The sequence below is a fragment of the Camellia sinensis genome, chromosome 5, assembly GCF_055761805.1.
Source record: "Camellia sinensis isolate YWXY chromosome 5, ASM5576180v1, whole genome shotgun sequence".
In the NCBI taxonomy this organism is placed as follows: domain Eukaryota; kingdom Viridiplantae; phylum Streptophyta; class Magnoliopsida; order Ericales; family Theaceae; genus Camellia; species Camellia sinensis.
In genome coordinates, this window is record NC_138965.1 from 139,305,545 (window position 1) to 139,333,324 (window position 27,780).

The following is a 27,780-nucleotide window of genomic DNA, read 5'->3' on the forward strand; positions in this document are numbered from 1 at the left end:
AATACCAAAAATAAAAATAAAAATACGAGAATTCAGTATATTTTTTATATTTTCATGTATTTATTAATTTTTAAAAATATTTTTTCACTTTTTTTTTTTATAGATATATCTAAGTAAAGTACATCTAAAAAAGTTTTAAAAAAAATGTTTACAATTTTAAAAATATTCACTAAAAATAAAAAAAAAAACACGAAAACAAAAAAATTCAATTTTCAAAAAACTTAATCACAAAAACTCAAACCAAACGCACTATAATTTTCAAAAGTTCTAAAATTTTATAAAAACAAACATAACAACCTCTGCCCACTCCCCTCATCTCTCCGGCAACCCCAACACCACCTTTGACCATTCTCTCCCACCAACTACTCCTCCAACTCACAAAAATACATTTTCTTATTTTAAAAAATACGTATACTGGCCTCGTTTGGCAAGAGGCTATTTTAGCCAATTAGTCAAAAAGTTACTAAATTAGCCAAAAAGCCAACAACCCATACCAAAAAGTCAAAGATTCTCTTTTCTCTCTACTTTTTGCACATCTTTTCGTAATTAGCCAAAAAGTCATCCCAAACATACAAGTTTTTTTTACCTACCTTTTTAGCCAAATAGCCAAAAAGTTACTAAATTAGCCTGTTCCCAAACATATATGTTAGTATTTATTTTATTCTTATATATTTAAAAACAAAAAAAAGAGACAAAAAACATCAGCAGTTGTGTCATGGGACCACATTGGTCCAATGTTTAAAATTTGAATACTCAATTTGTCCAAATTTAAAAAATCAACGATCAAAGCAAGATTTGAATCAAAAAAAAAAAAAATGATCAAAGCAAGATTGGTGACAAACTTAAAGAACTACTGGTGTAATTAACCCAACAAAAATCATTTACTCATCTCCAACAAAAATCATTTACTCATCTCCAATAAATGCATCTTCAACACAGAAGGTATAGAGAAGGTAAAAACAGGACTTTGAGGCAGAAACAAATAGAGAAAAACAAAAAATAAAAAAAATAACTTTGGTCTATTTGTGCTTCTCTTAAGACTGCCATTTCTAAGCCAGCCAGCCAAAAAAAAAAAAAAAAGAGAGAGAGACACAAGTACGATCTAAGCACATAAAAAATAAAAAATTTCGGTCTATTTGTGCTTCTCTTAAGACTATTATCATGCATTAAAAAAGATTAAAAAAAATAAAGGGAGAGGGAGAGACACAAGTTGTCACGACCCGAATCCCGTTTCGTAAGGGTTGGTGAGGTGACCAGCCAGTAATACGAGATTATCAAAGACCTTTCTATTCAAATATAATATAATCGGGGCTCGCGGAAGCTTATAATATAATTAAAACAAACAGGCATTTGAAATGTGCTAACTATATAAACCAACACATAATTACGCCAATATAGACATCCTGTAATACATGCATACTGACATGTACAAAAAAACATTTATACGTCATGTACAAACCTTTCATATACATATATCCATATCATCAAAACTTCAACTTCATGTACATAACATTTGCCAAAACCAACTAGACTTAGCCTTAACTCAGAAGCACCAAAACAAACTCAAAGGGCTTCAGATGGTGGCTCGCTAAGGAGTTCTTCTAGGCTTGCTCTTCAAGCCGCCCACCTATATATATATACACACATAATGGGTTAAAACCCAATGAATAACATTAAAGTACAGAGGTTAGTAAACGAATCCCAAACATTTCATAAACATAAAGCAGAGCATATCATATCGGAACATAATAATGGTACATCCAACAGAACATAACATATCGTCATCTAACGAGAGTAATCGATTCCAGATACCATACTGGAACATAATAATGGTACATCCAACAGAACATAACATATCATCATTCGACTAGAGTAATCGGTTCCTCATACCGATTATCAAACATATCACCACTTCATTAAATGGCTAACGAGATCTCGTAATCACATATATATCATGGATCCGTATACATGTTGTCCCCCATGACTTGGGACTTCCCTTGGATGCCATAGTAGATTCAAAAAATAGGACATTCGTTCACTTAAACATAATATCATTTCAGGAATCATACCAACCAAATAACATTTCAGATATAATTTATATGAACATATCCTTACAATAATGTTACTCACCGTGCTTGGTCAGATAATACACCTCAACGGATCAACCTACAAAAACATATCCAAACACAACATCTTAAAATACGTTTAATTCATTCAGTCGATTTTTAAATAGATTCAATTTATTCACTACTTGTTCATTCGGTTAGTTCAATTTGTTCTCTAATTTAATCCATGCTCATGATATGCGTATGAATGTGAAAAACATGTAAAAGCCATGCAAATGAAGGCCTGGAAGTCTGAAAAACGAAAAGAAAAAGAATCCGAAACCGCCCTGAAAACCGCACGTGTGGGAGCACTGGCGCATGTGTGAAACCTCCACTGCACATGTGCCCGCACGTGCAATTTTAGCAGAATGCAACGTGGAATAGAGGAGGTCTGGCCGCACGTGCGGTCTGGGTTCAGTTCCAGTCCAAAAATCTGTGTCAATTCTTGAGCTGAGTTTTGCAACCACAAACTTCAATTTTATACATTTCAAGACCCAAAACTCTTCAAAACACATGTTGAATTAAACATATCTCACTTGAAATAACAATCATAACTCCAAATTGAAGCTCAATTTCCATATGAAAGACCAAAGTCTTTGGAAACATTAAAGAATTGAGAAATACAACTTGAAGCTCAAGCTTAGAAAGGAAATCATGAGAGGCTATGAAGAAAACAAGTTTGTGATCATGATTTTCATGAAATTATGCTATGCATGCTCAAATCTTGAATTCATTCACACAATTCATCTATTTTATGTTCATCCATAATCATATGAGTTCTCACACCACAAAACCCTTAACTAAGCATGATGTCTTCCTTAATTGAGCTGAAATTCAAGAGGATAAGAGTGTAAATGACTCAAATCTAAGAAATTAGGAGAGAAATCCTACCTTAGAGATGATTTATGGGGATCAAAGCTCCACTCTTCCTCCTTTTTCCTCAAGCTCTCTTCTTCTTCTTCTTCTTGGAGCTCTCCAGAACTCTCTCTTTCTCCAGCAAGATATTTTGTTGAGTCTAAGTCTAAGACTCTACAACTAAGGCTCTTATGTGTATATATATATATAAGGATTGAATGAATTTAATTAAATCTAATTAATTAATTCATAATCAATTTTTCCTAAACCTCTCATTTGGCGCTAAAAATTATAATGATCACAAATATTTACTCAGTTTTGGTTTTTGACGCCTCTAAGACCCTCAATTTTAGTTTAAAGTTATAATTTCAACAAGTCTTCCTATGAACAACAAATATAAATTCAAATCCTTATAATTCACACAATTAGACATGCAATTTCACAACAAACACATAATCAATTAGCACCTAAAGATGTCATTAGATAACTAATTAATCAAATGCATGTGAGTCATTACACAAGTACAATCTAAATTTAGAGCAACAGTGATCCAATTTGTGTCATCTTTCATACCTTCCTACACTATGCAAGCCTCTAAACTCTCTCAAAGCATCTGCAAACAAATTGATAAGCTGAATAGAAATTTCCTATGGGAGGACCAGGAAGGAAGGAAGAAAATTCACTTGGTCAATTGGAAGCAAGTTTGCAAGAACAAGCAAGAAGGAGGTATGGGGCTTAGAAGAGTTGCAGACCAGAACATAGCCCTTTTAGCCAAACTGGGCTGGAAAATCAAGTCAGACAAAGAGGTTGCTTGGTCGAAAATTCTTATAGGCAAATACCTTCACAAGCACACTTTTGCTAACTGACTTGCAAATAAAAATGCTTCACAGACCTAGAGGAACATTATGAAGACTAGAGATATTCTGAAAAAGAGCACAAAATGGACTGTTGGGAATGGGAAGAACATTTATTTTTGGAAAGATTGGTGGTGCGGGGATGGGCCATTAACTTCTCTTTTTCCAGGACCACATACCAATGAGGATGTTAAGGTTGCTAATATGCTTAATGAGGAATAAGGATGGCATCTGTCTGAGGTTGAAAATATTTTACCACATCATGCGCTACAACAAATACAACAGGTACACCTTCCACAGTTTACTGAGCTAGTAGACAACACCCACTAGATTGGCTCATCTAGTGATGGGTTCTTAGTTGGGGCTACCTATAATCTGATTATCAATCAAGCGTCTAATCAGGATAATGGTTTGATCCAACTGGAGTTGGATCAGGAAATTGAAAATCCCTCAAAAATTGAAAGGGTTTATTTGGCTGCTGATGCTTAACAAAGTGCTCACCAACCATCAAAAGAGGATTAGAGGTCTCACCGACATTGACACTTGCCCAGATGCCAACTCTACTATGAAGATCTGAACCATCTTCTGAGAGAGTGTTAGAAAGCTGTGGAGATTTGGGAAATCTTAATTAATCACAGCTGGAGAGTATCTAATGCTATTAGACATCTAGCTCCAACACAACATAAAGAGCAATAGCAAAGAGTTATCAAATGTCTCTTGGGATACTGTTTTTGTGGTTGCGTTGTGGAGATTATGGAAGGCTAGAAATAGTGTGGTGTTCAGACAACAAGAAAGCTATGCTCAAGAAACTACGAGACGAATTCATCAACAAGCTACAGAAATTCATCATGCCTTCCAAACTGCTCATTTCACACGTGAAACTTTATTCTGTAGAAATAACTGGTGTCCTCCTTGTACAGGAAAAATCAAGCTCAAGACGGATGGATGTTCCAAAGGAAACCCTGGTCCTGCTGGGTATGGTAGGCTATTCAGAGATGCTAGAGGAGCTTGGATTCTTGGATACTATGGAAAATTAGAGTCAACTACAAGTGAGGAAGCTGAGCTTTGGAGAATTTATAAAGGCCTCACTATTATCTTGAAGAAAAGCATGCAAGATATTACAACTGAAATGGATTCAGAGCAAGTGGTACTCTTAGCAACTATCCATACAGAGCTTTACTAGAAGACATCAATGCATAGATACAATTGTGTTGATACTTACATCCTCTGGGAAGAGAACAACTTGCAAACATGGGTGTAAATCAAGTGGAGAATCTGGTAGATTTAGACAACCCCCCAAATGAAATTGCAAGTCTGCTAATTGTAGACATAGTTGGGGCCTCTTGTGAAAGGCCTTAATCCTGTTTAGCCCTCTTTTGCTTTGTTTTGTATTTCTGTTGTGTCCCTGAACTCTTTCTTTTGAATTAAAAAAAAAAAGAAAAAAGGTACAACTCATGTCACCATCTCTTCAATAAAAAAGTGACAAAATGACTCAATAAATATAAGATAGAAACAACTATCCCTAATGTCTTAGTAAGATTGAATTTTAAGATACCTTATGCCAAACGCTAAACCTATTTTCCCGAATAAGCCAACCAGTTATTGGATAAATTATTAAACCATGCCAATCAACCTCACAAGGGGCAAAACTATCAAAGCACAAAGTAGGCCATTGCCAAGTAACCACCATCATAAACCCAGAAGAAGGCTTTTTGCAAGCTTGTAAAAGTCAACATAACTCTGTGTTTGAAATGTCAAAGAATAGGTTTGGTCATCACCATGGACTCCGATTGAAAAAAAAAAAAAGGGAGAAAGGGACCACGGACATCATCCTCATTAGTTCATGCCAAAATCTAGGAGCAGTATGAAACAGCACTGTTTGAATGGAACAAAAATCAGAATAGATACCTCCAAGGTGAAATACAAGATATGTGACAAGATCACCTAAGACTAACACACACTCAATCTAACACTATTTGGTGCTGCAACATCATCCAGACACCATTTTCAAAATGATACAAATACTGTTGAGGAGTATCAGAGGAACTCTCAAGTATTGTGTTGCGTAAATAAGACCTATGAGCTGCCCCTTAAATGACTTTGTCTTGCCTCCTGAGAAGTCTGAGAAGCTCCACCCTCTTGGACCTAGAAACCGCTCCTCATTTAGTATTGCGAGAGCATTTGCTAGGAGCAAAAAGCCTTCAAGTAGAGTCCAAAAACCCATTTCCTGCATGACGAAAACCCTGTTAAGCAAAGACATGCAATCTTCAAGAGAACTTTATTAGAAGTTAAGTATTTCCACAAACACATAAACCCAACCACCCAAAATATGATAAGATTATCATATGATATACAGATCAGCACGACAGACGACAAGGAGCCAAGAATAGAAGCTAAAGCTATAAATGTGAATATAAATAAGGTTGCCTCACTCTTTTCAAAACTTCTCACAACATTCCATTATTGTCAAGTATATAAAAAATCTTAACAGTTTACATTGGATGCTTGTATCATTGTTCAAACCATTTAGAAAGAAGATGAGACAAAAGGGAACTAGGAGGGGGGGGAAAAAAAAGATGGATGTCAGAAATGGTGCACGTAACAAAAACAGGACATAGGCCGTTAAGTCTTTACCAAGTGCCGGAGATAAGAAGAAGTGCAATTTTCAGTAGGCAAAGCCATTGGGAAATGATATTAATAATAAATAACATGGTATGCAGGAATTAAAGTGAGGAAGAGGGTAAACAAATGCGAAGCAACTTATGATACTAATAATTGTAATGGCAGCCATGTTCATATGTCTTTACTGGAACTTCTGTTGTAGTTCTCTGAGTCTCAAATCAATCCACTAAAATATACAAGGTTTTCATGTTCTTTTCCCTCACAGTTTCACCTATCCGGAAATGGAATTGTTCAAGAAACAGGAAGAAGCTTCCTGTTAAAGGCTCATCCACAGTGGGTAGGTTCAATTCAATCATGACTGCCTAAATCTCACCACAAAAACAGAAGGAAAAAAAAAGAGGGGACAAAAAAAAACTACTATAAAGAAACATTTGGCCATGGTAATTAGTATGGCAAGATATGGAGATAAATATGTTGGGTACTACAGAACTGGGTAAGAAGTAGCCTTCTTCTAAGATTCCATGAAGCAAGAGTGCCACCGTGATTCCAGTATAAAATGGTCTAAAAACCTCTCAAAATAATGTTCTGATTTATTTCAAATTGTTTGGAATATTATAGGATTCATGTTCATAAGGGATTTTATGGGAATTTTTACATGCTGACTGTCAGGAAACCTAACATACAACCCTCTTCCTTAATTTGGGCTTGGTAAAAGATTAAATTCTAATCATCATACTGGTGGAAAAAATCTAAATTGAAATGGGATGCAGTAAAATAATAATAATAATAATAATATTATATCTTTTTGTTGATCCGGGCTGAGTCTAAATACACAAATATCTGCGTATCTTTGACATTGTTCCCAAAAAAAAAAAAAGGATTAATTGTGGATCACGATTCACAAGAGTTGTCAATCTAGTCTTAAGATTTTGTCAATTTTGTTGGAAACTAGTACACAGTTTCCTCTATAAAGATTAGACTAGATTATACCTGGTAAAAGCTATTTATTTATAAATAAATAAAAAATATGATGACCACATTATCAATTATGTATAAGTGTAAGTTGGGTGTTTATTTCTCAAGATCTATGATTTATTTAATATCATAATTGACAGCAAAGTGGTTCAACTATGGGATCAACCGAATGGAATGGATCAACTGAACATAGAATCTGAGAACAACAACAACAACAACAATCTATATAAATACAAATATATAAACACATATGTATACATATATATATATATATAGAGAGAGAGAGAGAGAGAGAGACCTGGTGAAGCCTAAAAATGGAGATGGAAGAATTAGTGGAAGATTGAAGATGGTTCAACGTTTCTTGTATACGAAGTCCGGTTCTGTTCCAACCAAAAAACAAATTAAAAAAATTCGGTTCAACTTTACAGGCTTTACTCAGAGTTATGAAACCCTTTTTAACCTTTTTTAAATTCAGTTTATTATTTTTTTAGTTTAAAAAAAAAAATATATATATATATATATATATATATGTTAGCAGTTTTCTTTACTCTTTAAATTGAGTCCGGTTTGTTTCATGTTTGAGATTAAGATTGGTCAGTCCAATCCGATTTATGGGTTCATTTTTTAGTCCTGTTTTGAAAATTTAAATTGTTTAATGTGTAAAAATCGTTGAATACTATATCTCTTTAAAAAAATCATGTTGATCAGATATCGATAGTTATTTGATCGTATCAGATTTATATAAAAAAATGGATAGTGAAAAAATAAACGATTGACAGAAATTTGATTTGATCAAATAGCTATCGATATCCGGTAAATTTGACTTTTTACAGAGATATAGCATTTAACGAGTTTTACACATTATACAATTTAGATTATCAAAATGTGGCCCAAAAATAGGTCTATAGGTTGGATTGGATGGTCCAATCATGATTTCAAATATGAGACAAGCTGGCGTTTCAAATTGACAACCACTTCGTTTGTTTGGAAAAAGAAAAAGACACTTTTTATAAAAAGAAATTATAAATATTTTATAGAGAAAATATTTTTTCATGTTTAGTGGTGGTAGCCGTGGTTAATTTTTAATGTAATATCAAAATAAAAATGAATATGAGAAAGATTTAAGATGTAAAATTTATTACAAATTAGTAGTTATATATATAAAAAATATTATGTAAAATTAGTTTGTGTTATTTGCAAATTAGTATTATATACTATGCAAATACTTTATAATTATTTAAAATTATTTTTCAATCAACTAACAAATTGAAACGGTCCCAAACTGCAATTTTGTTATTTGTCAATCTATCATTTATAATTTGGTTTATAATTTTATTTTCCAACCATCCGAATCACATCGTGCATATATTGTTAAAACTTTAATTTGAAAAATATTCTATGTATTTTAAAAGTAAAAATATTTTCTACCAGGATAGGCTTATTTTTCATTAATCATAAAAAAAAATTGTTGATTTTTGTTTTCCATTATATCAAACACAAAAAAATACGAAAAAAATATTTTATGCCCAAACAAATAGAGTGTAAATGAGTCAAATATTGTCAACTTTTAAAATAAAATTGACTTATTTTCATTGTTAGTTATTTTTTTAAAAAAAATAAATTAATTCAATTTTTATTTAATTCTTAAAATCATTTAGTTGAACGAATTTAAAATTTAAAAAACAAAAAATAAGTAAAACTTTAAACTTCCTTTTAAGTTTAATTTTTTAACGCAAAAACTAGAGATTTTGCTAACGAGTAAATTTCATTTTTCATTTTCATTTTCATTATGAGTTAAGTTATAGGTAGTTATTAAATTTGCTTTAATTTTTCATTACATTATGGGTTAAGTTATATATAGGTTATTAAATTTACTTTAAGTATGATTACATTAAGAGTTAAGTTATATGTAGTTATTAAATTTTCTTTAAGTATGATCACGTTAATTTCATTTTTTATTACATTATGAGTTAATATGTAGTTATTAAATTTACTTTTAAATATGATCACGTCATACCAGTAACGGTAATAAGTATGATTTTATAGTACCAAACATGCCTTTACATGTTCTGAATTTGATTAAATAGACTTAATGACTTTGCTTAGCATAACCATATGATACCATTAGTGGGTGGGTTGATTTTTGTGGTGACATCTCACACCTATCCATTAGTTATATTTGAAAACTTCATCCACCCAGAGAGGAGAGAAGGGAAGGTCCAAAGGACCCTACATTGACTTGTTTGGTATAATTTTTGAGGGTAAAAGTATGGTTTGGGACTGAAATATTTTACATCTTATCGTGTAAATATAGTCTGAAAGTATTCATGGAGTAAAGTATTATCGTTAGTTTTTTCATTTAAATTAACGGAAGGCTTATTATGCACACTATTTTTAAGAATAAGTTTTTTTTGTTTTTTAAAAAAGAATAAAATTAATATAACAAAAAAAATAATTTTGTCTTCATTTTTTTCTAAATCTAAAATTAGATTAATATATTAATTAAAATAAATGCAATTAAATTAAAATATAATTAAGAATTAATTTAAAATATAATTAAATAAAATATAAAATAAACAATAATTAAGAATTGAGCTAAAATGTAATTAATTTAATTTAGATTAACATGTTAGAAATTATAATAAATAATTAAGAATTTAGGATTAATTGTGATCTAAAATATAATTAAATTAAAATTAGATTAAAAATTTAAAATATAAATAGTCATATTTAGAATTAATTGTGATTTAAAATATAATTAAATTAAGATTAGAATTAAAAAAATTAAGAATTACAATAAATAATTAAGAATTTATATTTAATTGAATTAATACTTAGACATTATAAATTATGTGTATGAAAGATGAGAGAGAAAATAACAAAAATATAAGATTTGAAAGTATTATAGTCATTTCATATTTATATTTAACGATATTAATTGTTAAATTTTAGTCCAAAATCACATAAGCGACATGTGACTATTTTTCAAAGACTCAGAGATAAAGTGCTATTAAGTGATATCACAACAAGGGAAAATGAATTTTTTCTAATTTTTTATTAATAAAAAATTGACAATAAAAACATAAAAACTAAAAGCAGTATTACCAGTTTCCATATAATTATTTTTTACACTTTTTAAGTTAACATAGAACTTATAAAACAAAATTATATTACAGTGTACCCTTTTATATTTGATCATTTTCCTATTTTGACTTTTCACTTTTTTTTTTTTTATTCCACTCTAGCCATTCATATTTCAAAATTTTCTCATTTTACTTCTAAAACTAACTTTTAATTAAAATTACATAGAAAATGCCACATTAATACTTAAATAACATAAAAAATATATTATTATATTAAAATTTAAATTTGTATAACAAGTGTGAATTTTATATAACATAAAATATTTTTATGCCACTTAACTGTAAATGTATCATTTTCTATTAGTTAATTTTAGAATAAATTTGAAAAAACTTAAAACATGAAGGGTCAAAGTGAAAAAAAAAAGAGTCAAAATAAAAAAAATGGCCAAACATAAAAGGGTAAAGTATAATTTGCCCTAAAAAGAAAAATAAATAAATGTCAAAAGCCTGGAAAATTGAATCCCTGCCAATTAATACAGTTTTTATTTTTTTTAATTCAAAGTTGGCCCAAATATGCAGTGTGCAACCTCAATTTCCCAAACAGTTATGAGTAAACTTTGAAAATCCATATCATCTTCATTTTGAATCCAATATGAGTCATCAACCCAGAAATTTAAAGCTTAAGATGTTTGCTTCCCATCTATGAACATATAATTGCCGGTAAATTTCACATAAAAAACAATTGCAAACATTCATTACATTTCAATCAGTTTCATAGGAACATATGATAAATATAAAGAGGGGAGGGAATGAAACAGGGAACAAAAACAAAACAAAGGAGGAAGTTTAAATGGGGAAACTACAATAAACAAAAATGTTACATCCAAAAGGATAAACAGCATGCAATAGAGACGAGAGAGATGTATGTTTTTGCTTCTAACCGACAGCCCTACTTGCTGCAACAAAGTCTTAATCTACAGGAATTATCTTATCTACTGTGGTGTTTGGCCATGAGGTGGCGGGCCTGGAGGCAATGGTGGAGGCATACCAGACGGAATAGCAAAATTTGATGGCATTGTCCCCATGCCACTTGCATTAGGATTCCCAGGCTGCAACAAAGCAGTAGTAGGAAAATTCCACATCAGTTGGACCAACAAGACCATCCCAAACAAACAGAAAATTTCTTGAATTATAATGCAATTCTGATATTATAATTGGTATCTAAAAGATGTTTCAACAACTATACAAGGCAATGAGATGTGTCTACAGCCAATCACAAAGGAATGTAAGGAAATTTGGTTACTAATTTGAGGAAGAATTGTAGTTCCTGCACCGTGTGTGGTGTTTCTCAGTCCACGCTCAAATATGAACAGATCATTAAGGACAATTTATAGATCATCAAATTCCCATTAACGAAATCAATAGTGGTTAACAATGCAGCAGTGAATGAATTCGTCTACCTTATAGGTTCATAGCAGCACGAACTGTTATTGTGCAAAGTCCAGATTTATGAGTTTTTGTAATGAGCCTCCTTTGGGAGGAGCTAATAAGCCAGCTCATTGGTTAAAAAATAAAATAATGTTTATTTGCTTTGGCATGAGCTAATAAGCCAATTCATTGGACTTTTACTTTGCCATACCTCAGAAAGCCAAAAACAGCTAACTTTTAGATAATAATAAAAAGAAAAGCTTATCTAATAAAAAGAAAAGCGTTTTGGGCTATAACACATTAATATGAAGGGCAAAGTGGCCATTCTGCATTAAAAAGTTAAAAAGTTATCAAGGTTAAAACATGTTTTAGCCAAAAGATCATTATGAAAGCCAAAAAGTCACAATTGTGCCAAACAACATAAGTTTTTAACATGGGCTTATTTCGAAGTCAATTAGATGACTTTAAAATCAACTCCCAAAGGAGTTGCTTGGCACATTTATGGCTTTTTAGCTTAAGCATGCTTGGTAACTTTGTTAGCTTTTAGGTTTTCTAATGCAAAATGGCCAATTTGCTCTTCATAGTAATGCATTATAATGCAAAAAGTCATGGGCTTTTTTTTTTGTTATTATTATTATTTTTTAAATGAACAAAATTGACTTTACATTTTTCTTGCTTTTTGAGGTCTGCCAAATGACAATATGGCTTTTTAACAAGCTTGTAAGATGCAGCCAAAAGAAGACTTGAGTGGTGCTCTACCAAAAATAAAAGACGACCTAAAAAAAGTACAAGAAGAAGAAGAAGAAAGATTAAATGAGAAGCCATCTAAAAGATGCCCTACAACTATTATATCTTGAGCCAAAAAACAAATACATTGGGCTAACAGTAAACCAGACGAAGCACATAGTTCACTTCAAATTGTATTAAGAAAATGATGGAATGCACTAGCAATGCGACCTTTTTGATTACTTAGCTTGTCAAGCAAAGAAGAAATACCAACTCAAACTTATACTCCATCTATTTGCCAGGAGGATGTACTACTACTAGTTTACAGGCTTCAAATGTGCATTCCCTGACTTCCCTTTTTTTGGCATCAATGCAATATTTATCACAAAGAAATTTCTTAAAGTTTCTTCTCATTAGAGCGTTGCCAAAAGTGATTACAACATCTCTACAACTATCATCTAATAAATTACAGTTTCAGCTCCTACAAGTCCTCTATACGGTTAAAATGAAGTGGTGATGAAAATTTTTCAGTTAACAGAAAACATGCAATCAGCGGCATAAACACCCTAATATTTTCAGTCTTGGCATAAACAATTTATTTTATGTTTTGATAGATAGTGTATAGAAGACAATTTATAACAAGGGAGGAAAAAACAACTATTGTCTCACCTGGTAGGGATTAAGCCCTGGCATTGGTGGCACTGGCCCACCTTGTGGCCGGTTGAATGCACCTGCTGGCGAATACATTTGGGCCCCACCTGCATTTGAAGGGCCCTGCAACCCATTTGGAATCCCTCCAACTGAAGGTGCCGACTGCGAGTGCATCGGATTTATACCCATAAAATGCCCCTGTTGCATTTGAGGAACCATCGGATTCATACCCGGCATCACCTGCAGGCAGAAACTAGTATCAATTAAGAAGTGTTGAAAATTCTTTCTGCTAGAAAGAATTCATTGAGATTCCCCATTGTACAATTTGGCTCCCAGTTGAAAAAAAAGAAGGGGGGCTATACTGTCATGTTAAACGACACACTGCACTACACATACAACGATAATTGCACTAACTGTAAAAATTAGACTGCAGCAGGTGCCTGCCAGGCTGCCACAAGGTTTCACCTGCACATTCCAATTATACATTTTTCCAATCATAGTTTCCGCAGAGCAATGTAGAGGGGCAGGTAGGGGTGGGCAAACAACCCAAAAACCCGTGAACCGAACCAACCCGGCTTCCGTGGGTTGGGTAGGTTCAATTATTGAAGAGACGATTCGGTTCTGGGTCTAAAAATGGCCAATCCGACTAGGTTGATTCAATTCTCAAGTGAGCCTAATGCTAACCCAAACCAATCCAAGAACCGAGCATATATATATATATATTACATAAAATTTTACATATGGTATACATGTCTTCATATAATTGGTTGATTCTATTTATTATGGTGAACATTGCTACACTCAATTATGTAATATAAATTTTTGCAGCAAGTATTTTTCTAGTGTTAAAAACTCTCATAATAAACTCAAATAGGCCCATCGTTTAATAACTATTCAATTCTGCATAAACTTTTGTTTCATAACTAGTACTTATAAATTTTTTAGATTAAGGGGGAGCCATGGTTCCAACTCGAGTTACTTGGGTTGGGTTGACACATTTCTGGGTCCAAAAATTTGGAACCAACCAAAGTTGGTTCAGTTTGGGCATATGCCCCTCATGTCACTACAAAATAAAGCTGATTGGTTTCTAGAAGACATTCTATCTAAAATTTACAAGCATAATCGTCTATGTAAAGGGAATAAAAAACACTTGTACATAGATGAAAACAAGAGCATAAATAGATAAAAGTAGAGTGTGCACAAATAATTACCATTTGACCAGGCATGGGCATTGGAAGTGACGTTGGCATTGAAGGCATGGGCATTGATCCTGCCATTGATGACGGGATGCTTGAAGGCATACCAAGAGGGGGTAGCTGGGGTGGAGGACGAGGTAAATGAGGATGTGGAAGTAGTAGACGGGATGGAGGCTGTAGTTGAGGCAAATTTGGAGGTGGCATAGGCATAGAGGGCATTTGCTGTGGGTGTGGCTGGTGATGTTGGATTTGCTGAGCATTTTGATGATATGCTTGCTGCTGATTTGCTGCGAGAAGAGAAGGATGTGGACCAAGGGGGAGCGGAGGAGCACCTAAAGGCATTGAAACTACCGGAAGTTTCTGCTCTCCTTGAACTGATGTATCCATCAATGGCATTGCAACACCAACACCTGGAATGTTTCCCTCGTTTCGTGTCAACCCAGAAGCAAATGGCCCAGGAGTTGTGGGGTGCTCAGGTCCTGGAAAGTTACCAGGCATAGAACCAGCTAGGGTGGGATTTTGCTCACCGTAACCTGGAAACAAACAAACAGTTATATATAACAGTAGAAATTCCCTTCAATTTAAGCTTCTGTCAGTTTATTAGTACATTTTCAAAACACTTCTCTTTTCACCACACTGAAGAATACAAAAATAATGGACAAAAGCTTCAGCGCATTTGCCAAAAATAGCAGTTTCCTATAAAATTCTACGAATGCCTTGATTCCATGGCCCTAGACAATCCTACAAGTGGAACTTCATAGACTGTGTGCTTGACAGCTTTATGGAGACCCAGAAAAGGGGGAAGGGAAAGGGGAATAACTAAGGGAGAAAATGATAAACCTTGGCTGTGACCAACGTTGAACTTATCACGAGCTGAATCGCCGGGCCTATTTCTGCACCAGAACTTGGTTGTGTGATCATTGCTACCACTGCATGAAAAGAGATAAAAATTCACTAACTGGATCAGCTAACAAAGCTAAATAAACACTTGAACAATAAATCACCAAAACGACTATAGCCAAAATAGCACGACTGATACATAATATCAAACTAATTGCCTCTATTTGAGGGAGGGAGCATAACAAGCCCACAAACAAGGACCTCTTTTAAATTTTTGAAGAACCCATGTCAGGCGCTTGACTAGTTAGACATGACTAAGCAAATACCAAACAAATATGTTTTAGTAGTAGAGTTTACTAAGCAAAAGATTTCCATTCTATGCATAAAATGCTATGTCAATTTATGAATACCATTTTACCCTAAAAAAATGAAAGAAGTTCTAAGAAATATGATATTTAGCCATGCCCTAGAGTCCTTGAGGATGAAAATTGGTTGACCCCACCCCCAAGACCAGACTTGTACCAAAAAGTAAGAGGCAATAAGTAATTCCTCCCAGTAGTTAGTTTTCTATTCAATTATTTATTTATTTATCATTGTTTTCTCTTTGCGGGCATGTGGGGTGATGGGGGGTGATGTTGTTATCATCATGATTAATTAAGCTTAGATGAAAGAGAACACATTAGGCTTCAACTCACTGTAAGATTGGAGTCCGATTTCAGTCAGGATACCTAATCTAGACAACAATATAATGATAATACCAATAATGTGTGCACATTCTATAAATTATCTCAATGAACATAAAATACTATGCACCACACAATGGTTAAAAATACGAAGATCGAATTTTTACCTGCAAAGAATATATCCAATAGGATGCCATGCAAGATCCCAAACACTATTATCATGTGCATTGGGAATTTCAAGCTGAGGAGTTTCATGGCTGCACATAAGAAAAGTTTAGTGGTCATGAGAGAAACTGACTTCAATTTTGCAGGAAAAAATAAAGTACAACATCCCATAATTCTACACAAAATGAGTGAACCAAGAACTCAAAATAATAATTAGACCAAACTAGCAATATGGGTAAAATGTGACCAGGATCCCTAGAATGATTATAAAGTGTCTTTCAGAAATGACAGGACCATAATAGATATGATGCCTTCTAACCAATAAGATGTGCAATCGTAATTTGGAACAGCAACAAATGGAAATGACAAGGGAATTTTCCAATCACAATGAACTTCAAATTTTTTCCGCCCAGACAGATTCTAGCGTCCTATCAAATTGCATTGGCTATGGATGGACTTCTAGAGCATTATTCTAGAACAAGGGTTCAATTCATAAGTAACAATTCAGATGAGCCACTGCATAATGAAAATGGTATAACTTCAGTAGAAGTGAAACAAAAAGTCTAGAAGTTAAATAACAGAGATGAGCCAGAAGAGCTGCAGTATCATGTGATCATCAAATACCTAACAAATCACAGTAAAAAGGTTTGTGAGGAGGACGTCGAGGTGGATAAGTGGCACTGGCAAGAACAGATAATTTGCAAACACTTTTTCAAGAATATAGAATAATTTGCAAACATTTGCAATCACTTAGAATAACGTGGGGGGGGGGGGGGGGTGGATTTAAAATAGTTGAGCATTGTTCAAAGAAGTCAAATTAGGGCATTGGTTAAGGGCAGTTAGAAAAGACATGATAATTTAAGGTTTAACCAACAATATAGTCAAATGATAAGGTAAACTGAGTTGAGAAGACATTCATTTATAAAATTACAGTGACAATTGATGATTCTCATGTGAGCAAATTGAAGGAGATTCTTCTTTTTCTTATTGGTAAGTCAATAAATTTTAAAAAAGGCTTCAAAAGAGGACAATCATGTCCCATAAAAAGTCAGAGCCACAAAGCCCTATAAAGAAACACAACTATACAATCAACTGAAAAACCACAAAAATAGCCTCTCCACACATGGAAGTAAGGCTGAATACATTTGAACCTCCCCAAATCATACAGTGGCAGGAGCCCCATGCACTAGGACTGCCTTTTATCATTGTAAGTCAAATGGTAAAATTCATAAAACACCATATATAATATAAGGCAGAATGCAACTCCCACAAGATAGTAATAGGCTCCCAACAAAAAGAAATACATCCAACAACAATTCCACTGTTAAGACTTCTCCTGAACATTATTTTTGCATAATATGTAATGTAACGAGGCATTTAAATATTCACCCTAACTTTCTAAGTATGTGACAGTTATCACATGAAACTACAATTGAGCATAAAAGATCCTATGATGGGGAACGTATGAATAAAATGAGCAATTTAGTGCAACATATAAATAACTGTTCTGAATGAGGAAAAGAAATTACCCGACTAGCCAATGAAAAATAGATCCATCAAAACTGCCACTAACAAAATACTCTTCATGAAATGGATGCCAAGCCAATGCTAACAAAATTGAAAAAGGAACCCCCCCCCCCCCAAAAAAAAAAAAAAAAAAAAAAAACATGAGTGTCAGAAACATACATTACAAAAGAATTAGCTTAATAGGTCAAGTGAGTGAGTAATTTTGGTACACACATAACCAGGTGCAAACTATATCGAAAAAATGCAAAAGGGAATTTCCATACGCACAATCAAAGATATGCTGTTAACTAAAGATCAGCTTGGTTGGTCATCCAGCCATTAGTACAACTATTAGCTTAACAATAGAAGTTCTATTATTCAACTAATCAGCTTGGTTGGACATCCAGCCGCTACTGCTTCTCAGGAATTCTAACTATTCAGCTAATTTGGACCTTTGACTGTTTGCCCGGGTATCCAACAAATTATAAAGATTTCAGATCATCTACTTAATCAGTATATCACTCTAAACACTTTTGAGGCTACAAACTTATAAACTTCCCCAACATTAGCATCAACTATATTCAGCAAATATTGTTCCTCAGCATCCATGCCAATTCTTGCATAAGAATTCTCTATCAACATCCTGTGTAAGTCAGTTATGATGAGCCAAAAGACTATGGACATGGTGCAAAATTATCTCATCACTGCTAAGGATTTCAAACAAAAGCTAAAGCAACAAAATGGCCTGCTAAATTTAATATGAAAGCCAAGAAATTTAATATTCTCCAGGGTAAGCCATCAATATCCAAGGGACTGGCATCAGTAACTGCACTTTCCAAATCAGCTTTATCAAAAGCAAGTGGTGCTTCCACTATTATCCAATCATGGGTAATGATCCAATGGAGCTCTACTACAGAATTTACATCATTAGAAGACAACTCAACGATTAAGTCTCTCCTCAATAGTTGAAGAATCAAACATTTATTGCAAATACCAAATCTATCATCGAATATCTGCCGATGAGCCTCGGCAAAAGCTAATATTTGCAACAGCAGCTCTGGTGAATGTGAATGTAACCTCATCAATATTTAATTGGCTACACTCCAAGCTTGTCAAGATTCAATTAAACAAATATTACTACACATATTTTTGTGAGGTGTTACGTACATAAATATAATAAATAAATAAACTAACCAGTCACATCTTTTCGATGCCCACGAAATGATTCAAGCTCCTTCATAGCCCTTATGTCATACAGCTGAAAATGCAGTGTGTAGGCAGACTGAATTACTTACCCAATCATCCACAATCAACAGGAGAAATCTGAATTCAAATCCATTCAATTTGAGCAATAGCTAGGGAAGCGAAGTAAGAAGATGCGCCTACCTTGATAATTTGATCCTTCGAAGCAGTTAACACCCAGTTACCATTTTGATTCCATTTGACGCAAAGAACAGTGTTCTTGTGCCCATGACTGCAAATAACCAGAACAACTCCTCAAAATAATTGAACTGACAAAAAGATAACTATTGTGTTTAATGACCAAAAATTTTGTACTAACAATGACGAAAGCTCTTTCCCAGCCTTTGCATCCCAAAGTTTGACAAGGTTGTCTTTTCCACCTAAGAAGTGTCCAATGCAAAAACAAAGAAGCATGCCACTTACAAGATTTGAACAAGAACTTAACAACAACAAAAAACTGTAAAACTACAAACCTGAAACTAGTAAAGACTTAGTTGGGTGCCAGTCCACACTCTTTACATCCCAACCATGGCCTGCCTGAGTTTGAACCACATATGAAAAGCTCTTAGGTTATTTTATGCACACTTAAAGCATTGTAACAATATACATGCAGCTATTGAATGGTCATCTTAAAGATCTGATTAATATATGATTTCACACACAACGATTATGTTTCTTATAGCGCAAAAGAACAGACCAAAGCAAAAAGAGGATAGATAATTTTCCATATGTATACATGACCTACTAAAGAAATATCACAGAAAACTACAGACAAACTAGCATATTGGACAATCCAATGCACCACAAATTTTTATTTATATACATAAAACACAATAGTATAGTAGATAAAATTGCCAAAGAAAAGAAGCAAGTGAAATATTAAAAGCATATAAAGGACAAGATTTTAACAATATTAATCTATCAGTTTTCAGAGTAGAAAGCACTAAGCAGAAACCTTTTAAAGCGAAAAAACAAAAACAAAAACAAAACAAATGAACAAACAGAAGTATGGTTTATTGATAATGCTCGGGTCATGTTGAGTACCACTGTACGAGACAAAATACTAACCACTAAATTCAAAAGAAAGACAACTAACTCAAATTTATTAATGAAAACAAAAATATCCAAAAATAATGTGTGCACTCCAAAATTCCCATGTTCAAACTCTTATTCTATGCAATTAAATATTTAACGAGAATCTCCTTCAATTTGAACAGAAGAAGCTCTATAGTATTATAAGCCATAATATTGCCCCACCTACAGAACTGGACCTGATATGTGGCACACAATTTGCAGCATGTCATAGAATACAAATATGATTATGCCACATAAATAGGCACCTACATTAGTAGTAGTAATATGAAAAATGCCATTAACTGCCAAACAAATTATATTTCACTCAGAATATTCTCTGAGATTATGTATTTCTATTACTTTGAGAGTTAGAATATGGAACGCTAGTCTTAAATCAATGACAAGTTCTATTTTCATCAAAACATCATACCTGAAGCATTCTCTTTAAAATATAAAGCTTTCTTTTCTAAATATGTCATAGATGAAGCATTAACTTTAAAATGTACAAGTTTTCTTTTTCTAAATCAGTTATATTATATACCTAAATTAACCATAGGACGACAAAACAAACTGTATATCCTATTTGTATTGGACTTTGTTCTTCTGATCTATTGGCTGGTCCAGGACTCCAGGACATACTACCTAGCCTTCTTTAGACTTGTATCTAAAACAATCTACAACAAAAAAGCATCTATGCCAATTCCAACATGTAAGGGGTCCAAAAAATGAATTTAAAAAGGTACATCCCCACCCCAAGAATCACGCTAAATTGTAGTCTCTAAGCATCCTCAATTGAAGAATCAATGTGTTTGCAAGTCTAAATCCTTTCCATATCCCCAGCCATGACAATGTTTAGACTCATCAGACATTTGATTACCTAGGGCCCAAGCACTTCTAAAAGTTTTGAGACACAACCTTCCTCCACAAATTACATCTATCCAATACATATCTCCATAACCACTTACGAATAACACCTAACTGAACAACTTCAATTTCCTCACACCCATTTCAAATGAGTAGAGACTGTTCATGAGTCCACCTAAAGCACATCTTCCAACAATACCCACAAAGCAAATTATCCCCATGTCTCAAAGAACAAAAGTAAACTATTATAACAAATAGTAGCTTGTCTAATATGTCCATGAAGGCCCTGACAAGCTTACCTATTATCATCATTACAAACTGCAAAATTAGGAAATCAAAATGGTAATTTGATTACTATAACCCTCAAAGAGTGACGGAGCCCACTAAAAGGAGTTGGCTTTCTCATTAAGAACGTACCCCCACACAAACTTGCACCGCATGGTCCAGCTTGTTTTTAAGTTTTCTGCATGCAATGGGAATCCATATAAATTGACACACAAGTCTGGGAATCACATGCCGAAGATACAAAACCAGAGGCTCAAAACCTTTTCCATGATTATCATGCTGTTTCACACTTAACACAAATTCACATAAAAACCACAAATAAGCAACAATCCTCCATGTTTGACATTAGTCCGAGTGGCAGAAAAGGGGCATGCTACTGTGTTGTTTCAATAGAAAGAATGTGAGACGCTGCAACATGTAAATTATGTGCATAGTGTTGGTTTCAAACATTTGACGCATTCAGGAGACATTACCAGATAGTGAACGCTCTTCTTGACATCGGGCGAAGTCCCAAACTTTGACTGTAGTGTCATCAGAGCAAGAACAAAACTTCAAGTCTGTCCTACAAAAGCTGCTCAAAAAACAAACATGAAGCCATGAAATGCATCATGGATAATAAATGCGTGAAATTCAAATCTTAAACCAATTCTACGAACAACAAGTATCTACCTTAAGTCACGTACTGATTCTTTATGAGCAAATTTATTGGCCTTCACATTATTCATGTTGTTTTGCCAGTACCTGCCAAGTGCCACCATATTCACATATCAATTCAAAAAGTTGTTTCATCAACCAAAATAAATGCCATACAAAATTGCCTCAATAGTAACAGGACGTATATTAACTTTAAAGCGCCCCCATCATCACCGGTGACCATCCAATTCTCATTGTAACTCCATACCATAGACCTGATTGCTTGATCATGAGCCTGCACATCAATAGATGTTCAAACATATATCAATTTGACTTCTTCCATAAAATGCCAATTGAGAAGGTAACACTTACAATGGCATACCTGCAGAATCATTTCAAAATTAAATGATTGGCCATTCCAAAGAGTGAATTCCCCACTTTGAGATCCTGTGATAAGACGCCTTCCAGTAGGAGTCCACTTTAAGGAAAGCCAAGGGTTGGCATAAGTTAGAAGGAAAAAACTCAAAGTAAAAGGAATATAAAATAAAAATAAAAATAAATTCTTGCACATAATTGTTGGACATTTATCATTGAATCATGAACATGTCCAATAATTGTTAGACACGTGGCTTGGAGTGTCCGGTAGCCTTGATGTTAGGCACATGTTCAACACAACCAAGACTACTATGTAGAAATGTACATGCTACTAACTTGTGGACTAGCTACAACTTAAGGATTATAAGCATTTTACAGCAAAAATACTACAAATGAGTGTACAAGGACAAGAAAAACAAAATCTGCCACAAGATACATAAGGGCATACATATTAGAACACACATATACAAAGGCCCATAGTAGAACTACCTCAGATGAATAAACAGGCTGGCGATAAAGCACAAGATACAACAAGCTATTCAGTGTTACACAAAGACCAATATAGAAAAGGAAGAAGACAAATATAAGAAGTACAACTAGTTTTAATCAAACTCACCAAAACACGATTAATTGAACAGCGATTTTTGTTTAGAGATGTATGAACGAACTTAGCAGCGAAGCTTGTGGATGGATTATCTGAAAAGGCGACTGTTGGCAACATCTGCTCCAATGATCAAGATCACAGTGGGTTATAAATGCTACAATAGAAACCAAGTCCAGACTGAAGCAAAGCACAGTGAAACCACTAAATGAAGTGATTATAATCCAATTCCAGTTCCTATGCATGAAAGAATCCATACACACAAGAGAAAAGAGAAACACAGTGGGCATGTTTGGTTTGTCTCTCAAAACATGTTTTTGGAGAAAAAATTCCAAAAATATGTTTGGTTGAAATTTTTTTTAAAAAATAAATAAATTCCAAAACCACTTTTCTCTCTACTACACATCAATCAATCAATCACTTTTTCTCTCTCCTCTCTCCCCTCTCCCCTCTCCTTCTCAATCACTTTTTCTTTCACACTCAACTATTCAATTACAAAAAAAAATATCAAATCATCCCAAACTCCAAAACTATTTCCAAAATATACAACCATACAAATTTTCAAATTTTCTAAAATCTCTCCAAAAAATAATTTTTGAAATAATATCTCAAAACACAAACCAAACAAGGCCACTATAACATGTTCCCTCAGTAACAAAAAATAACATGCATAAACAGTCACTGACATCAATTCCTGCTGCAGGAGTGGGCTGCAGTACTTTCCTACTCCTCGAATCCCGCTGCCACATACGAATCTGCATGGTAGAGATACAAGATTATCAAAACTACAAGTAATTAAAACAATAAAAGAAAAACTAAAATAAAATAAAGAAGAAAATGAAATTAATGGAAAATGAAACACAAAAGACTAGTTAATACTCCATTTTAAATCTTTTTGAAAATTTTGAAGTTTGCCATGTAAAGGAGCAGCCCATGAAACATAAGGATGATCGAAGTGGCAACAGAAAAATCTGAGATTTTCAACAGAAGTGCCACTTCTAGGAAAGGTACTGCAAAAAACAATAGTAGGAATGTTTAAAGAAAAAAGATATTTATGAAGATATGTAGACTTTTATTTGTAGCATATATTACCTGCATATACCGCACAACAGTGCTAGAATAATCGACAGCTCTCCTCTGGCCAACCTTTCTTATTCTTTTTGCAGCAAAACTGTCACCATGAACTGCAATATGGATTGCAATAAAAAACAAACATTAGCAATAACTATAAGCTAGTTCACCAAAATTGTCATAGCATAACATGCACATGTGGGAAACAAATATTAGCTTCCTTTTTATCCCAAACAGTGAATCTATCAGACAACTGCTTCACTTCCCCTTTGATACTCACAATAGCAACACAACTAAGAGGCACATCAATGGTAGTACACGTATGGGTTGGAGGCTTGGGGCAGCAATGTTTTGGAGTTTGGAGAAACTCAAGGGCAACATATCAAACAAGATAGTCTTAATAATAAAGCATATGGGGGCAATAACCTACTTAATTTCCATAGTCAATTGTATTAGCGTCTATTAGGGGTGTGCAAAAAAACACCAAACCGCACCAACGCAAACCAAGCTATGTGGTTTGAGAAGGTGAGATGGTTGGGTTGGGCAGGTTTGCTGATAACAACTAGAGGGTCAGTTGGATTGCAAATTAAATTTTGTCAATCTGCACAAAACAACCCACCCTGCCTATTATGTATACCCAAAATTAGCTAACACTTGCTTACAAAATCTCTCCCTAACCTTAATATCATTAATCAAATGACACTCACCCCTCATTTTCATCCATATTTATTCCTAATTTGATTTTTTGTATAGTAATTTTAAAAACATGATTTTAAATAGCATCATACATTCGATTAATTAGTAGGTTTTGTGCCATGATTTGAATTTTTTGTTTGACACAGATAAAAATAAATAAATAAAGTTGTGTACACTAATATTTTTTTCTCCCCATTTTTGTATTTTTAACCCACTTAGCCTGCTCGAATAGCTAGTTTGAAATTGCCAAAATATTCAAACAACATGCCAATTTTGACATTGGGTGAGTTGGCAATGGGTTGCAAAAATTCTCAAATTGTTCAGTCGATAATCTCTCCCAAAATCAACCCAAACAGACCCATGCATGCCGTTACTGTCTATTCATGAGAACTGCTTTTTATTACATCAAAATATTTACCGTTGATGCTCCTCTCCAAATGTTCCCACCAAACCATAAGTGAATTTGCTTTATGCTTCATCCTTGAATTCAGAAAATGTAACGACCATGTATTGATCAACTCTATGTAGCATAGAGACCGGCAATAAACACGACACAGACACAATATATGATACAAATAACACTAACAGAAGAAGTCCTTAAAAAGTCAAACATGAACATGAACATGACAACTTGACACATTTCATCACATCCCCCGACCACATCCTAAACGGATTGGGAACATAACCAGCCAATAGAAACTTGCTACCAAAGCGAGTGTTGAACTAGACGTAGTGCACTTGTTTTAGTTAATTAATGGGAAAACACAAGGGAAGGTCAAATTCCAAACCGTGGAAAAATGATACTCCACACATGTCAAATACATAATACAATGAGTATTTAGAGACTAGTTGCATTTTCACTATATTCTTTTTTATCTGAATATCACTAAGTTATTTTCCTATTAAGGCTGTGTTTGGAGCATAGATTTGAGTAGAGATTTTAAAAGGGAAAAGATAGGAGAAAGGTAAATAAAATATAACTACATTTACATGTTTACCTTTTCCAAATTCATGCTCCAAACACAATCTGCTAAGTATGTTTGTACACTAGTCAGCTTTTCCTAATCACAGCTACTTGACTATTGCAAATAATAGCAACACAAAATTCAAAATTGACAATTCTACTACTCTCCGTGAGTTTTCTCAGCAACCAAATGGAGGAAGGGGGGGACTGAGACTGACCATCATAAGGGCGATGAGGGGGCGGAGCAAGGGGGTGGTGGTGGTACTCCGGTGGGGCACCACCCATATTAGTAGAGGAAGCAGAAGGCTGCCGCATCATAGGGGGAGGCGGTGGCTGTTGTTGTTGAGGAGGACCCCTCGGAAACTCCCCAACTTGAGGATGGTGCTGGTACTGCTGTGGTGGTGGTTGGGGGTGTTGCGGGTGTGGTGGTTGCTGCTGCTGCTGCTGCTGCTGAGGGTCACCGTACATCATCGTTGGCAACGGTGTTGGGAAACCCTAACCCTAACCCTAACCCTAGGGGGGAGAGACACAGACAGAGATTGAAAAGAGAAAGAGGGGATGATGAGATTGAGTTGGGGGGTTTATTTTGTTTCAGGTTAGTGTTTCTTTCATTTCTCGTCACTCTGCGACTGCGTTTCTTCACACGCGGAGTCCCCGTCAATGTCCAATAATGGGAGGCTTTTCCCAATATAAGCTATTTTTGTATTGTATTTTCAAAACTAGGCCAACTTCTGACGGAATTTCAAAATTAAGTTAAAGCGCCATTACTATTCGCGCTTTTACTGTTAGAACCGCAAAAGTAGATGAACAGTAAAATCGCTATTACAAATAGCGCTTTTGATTAATAAGTCGCTATTACAAATAGCGCTTCTAGTATTTGTTTGGTTGCGGATAAAAACGCTTTTCCTAACAGCGCTTTTTTCAAAATTGCCAAAAAACGCTATTCGTAATAGCGATTTTAAGAAAAAAATTTCCCCACAAAAAACGCTATCTCTAATAGCGATTTCAGTTCAAATTTTGTTCCCAAAAAAACGCTATTTGTAATAGCGATTTTATTTAAATGAAATCGCTTTTTAGATCAGCGTTTTCAAAGTCCTCATATATACGAACAAACCCCCCCTCATTTGCATACGTTTTGCAGATTTTCAGACTTAGGTTTTTTGGCTCTCTGCTCTCTGCTCTCTCGCTCGGTCTCTGCTCTCGCTCGTTCTCTCTCTCTGCTCTCGCTCCTCCATCTCAGCTCGCTCTCGCTCTCTGTCTCTGCTCTCTCTCTCTCTCCGTGGTATGACATTAACCCTAATTTTTATGTATTTAGTTTTTGTGTTTGTAAATGTGTTGTATTTTTTTTGTCAATGTTAGGGTTTTACTTGTGAATTATTAAATGTGTTAGGGTTTTTATCATTGTGGTTATGAAATTAGGGTTTGGAATTTTTTGGCATACGGTTAGGGTTTTTCTGTCAATGTTAGGGTTTTTAAATGAATTTGAATTTTTTGGAATCATGGTTAGTTTTTGAATTTTTTTGAATTTTTTATTGGTTTATCAAAATAAAGTATTTTTAATTTGAAACATATACTGTCATTATATAATTTTAAATAAATTATTTTTATTTATTTGGTTTTTTATTTTTTGGAATAAATTGAAATGCTTTATTTTTTTTGTAATATTATAGCATCAATGGATTTTATTTTTTTGGTTCTAATATTATAAAATTAATAGATTAAAATCTAATTGTAAGTGAAATTCAACAATCTATTTCAAAGAATTGTTTCAAGTTAAATGAGCTTCCAAATAAAGAAAGTAATATTATTTATATGATTTATAAATTTATATTTTATTTATAATGAAATATTAATGCTTTTTGTTTTTTTATTCAAGAGGATACTATCATTTTATTTTGTTATGTTTTTTTTTATAAATTAGTTAATTTCATTATTTCAAATGTGAGAACATTTTTGTCTATGTACAAAAATATCTAAGTTTCATCATATTTATTTCTATTTATGTTTTACATTCTCCTATACAAATGAAGATAGTTAAAATAGAAATCAAAGCATGTAAATGTCATTAGTTTGGGAGAAATTGTAGAGGTCAAGACTCGAGACCTGCATTGTGATACCCAAGAGACAAAGGATCCATGTTTCTTTGGGACTATTTAGGGGTTTTCTTTATTGGGTTTTGAATGTGTTAGGATCACATATGGATGACCTACCCCAAAAAACAAATTAAATTAAAATTTAAAAAAAAAAAAATAGGAAAGTTTTGTCACATATGTATACTCTGATTAA

General features: G+C 33.8%; 1 protein-coding gene and 1 non-coding gene across 3 annotated transcripts; both read right to left on the bottom strand.

The window, feature by feature from the left end:
• Positions 1 to 1,384: 1,384 nt before the first annotated feature.
• On the bottom strand, positions 1,385 to 5,620 carry LOC114290018 (uncharacterized). Its single transcript, XR_014328568.1, has 4 exons — positions 5,370 to 5,620; positions 5,037 to 5,230; positions 2,131 to 2,166; positions 1,385 to 1,627 (listed from the first exon to the last, which is right to left on the bottom strand). It is a non-coding gene; the product is annotated as an uncharacterized LOC114290018 (transcript).
• Positions 5,621 to 11,197: 5,577 nt separating this feature from the next.
• On the bottom strand, positions 11,198 to 26,166 carry FY (Transducin/WD40 repeat-like superfamily protein). 2 transcript variants are annotated; one of them, XM_082867814.1, is made up of 18 exons: positions 25,713 to 26,166; positions 23,856 to 23,947; positions 23,450 to 23,518; positions 22,779 to 22,883; positions 22,170 to 22,265; positions 22,000 to 22,082; positions 21,824 to 21,895; positions 21,628 to 21,725; positions 19,405 to 19,464; positions 19,251 to 19,311; positions 19,076 to 19,163; positions 18,884 to 18,947; positions 17,713 to 17,791; positions 16,186 to 16,275; positions 15,336 to 15,424; positions 14,511 to 15,028; positions 13,318 to 13,539; positions 11,198 to 11,603 (listed from the first exon to the last, which is right to left on the bottom strand). In XM_082867814.1, the coding sequence occupies exons 1-18, from the start codon at positions 25,963 to 25,965 to the stop codon at positions 11,487 to 11,489; spliced, it is 2,256 nt and encodes a 751-aa protein (XP_082723940.1). In that variant the 5' UTR covers positions 25,966 to 26,166; the 3' UTR covers positions 11,198 to 11,486. The 2 variants fall into 2 exon arrangements, with proteins under 2 accessions (XP_082723940.1, XP_082723941.1); XM_082867815.1 differs by lacking the exons at positions 23,856 to 23,947; positions 25,713 to 26,166 and adding an exon at positions 23,643 to 23,768.
• Between the last annotated feature and the right edge of the window lie 1,614 nt (positions 26,167 to 27,780).

Bases quoted from the DNA above. Each gene is read 5' to 3' on its own strand.
- FY (XM_082867814.1), bottom strand. From the start codon at position 25,965: ATGATGTACGGTGACCCTCAGCAGCAGCAGCAGCAGCAGCAACCACCA. The intron at 15,425-16,185 runs GTAAAAATTCGA...CTTTTCATGCAG, and splicing joins ATTGGATATATTCTTTGCAG to TGGTAGCAATGATCACACAA. The intron at 13,540-14,510 runs GTAATTATTTGT...TTCTGCCTGCAG, and splicing joins TGCCCATGCCTGGTCAAATG to GTGATGCCGGGTATGAATCC.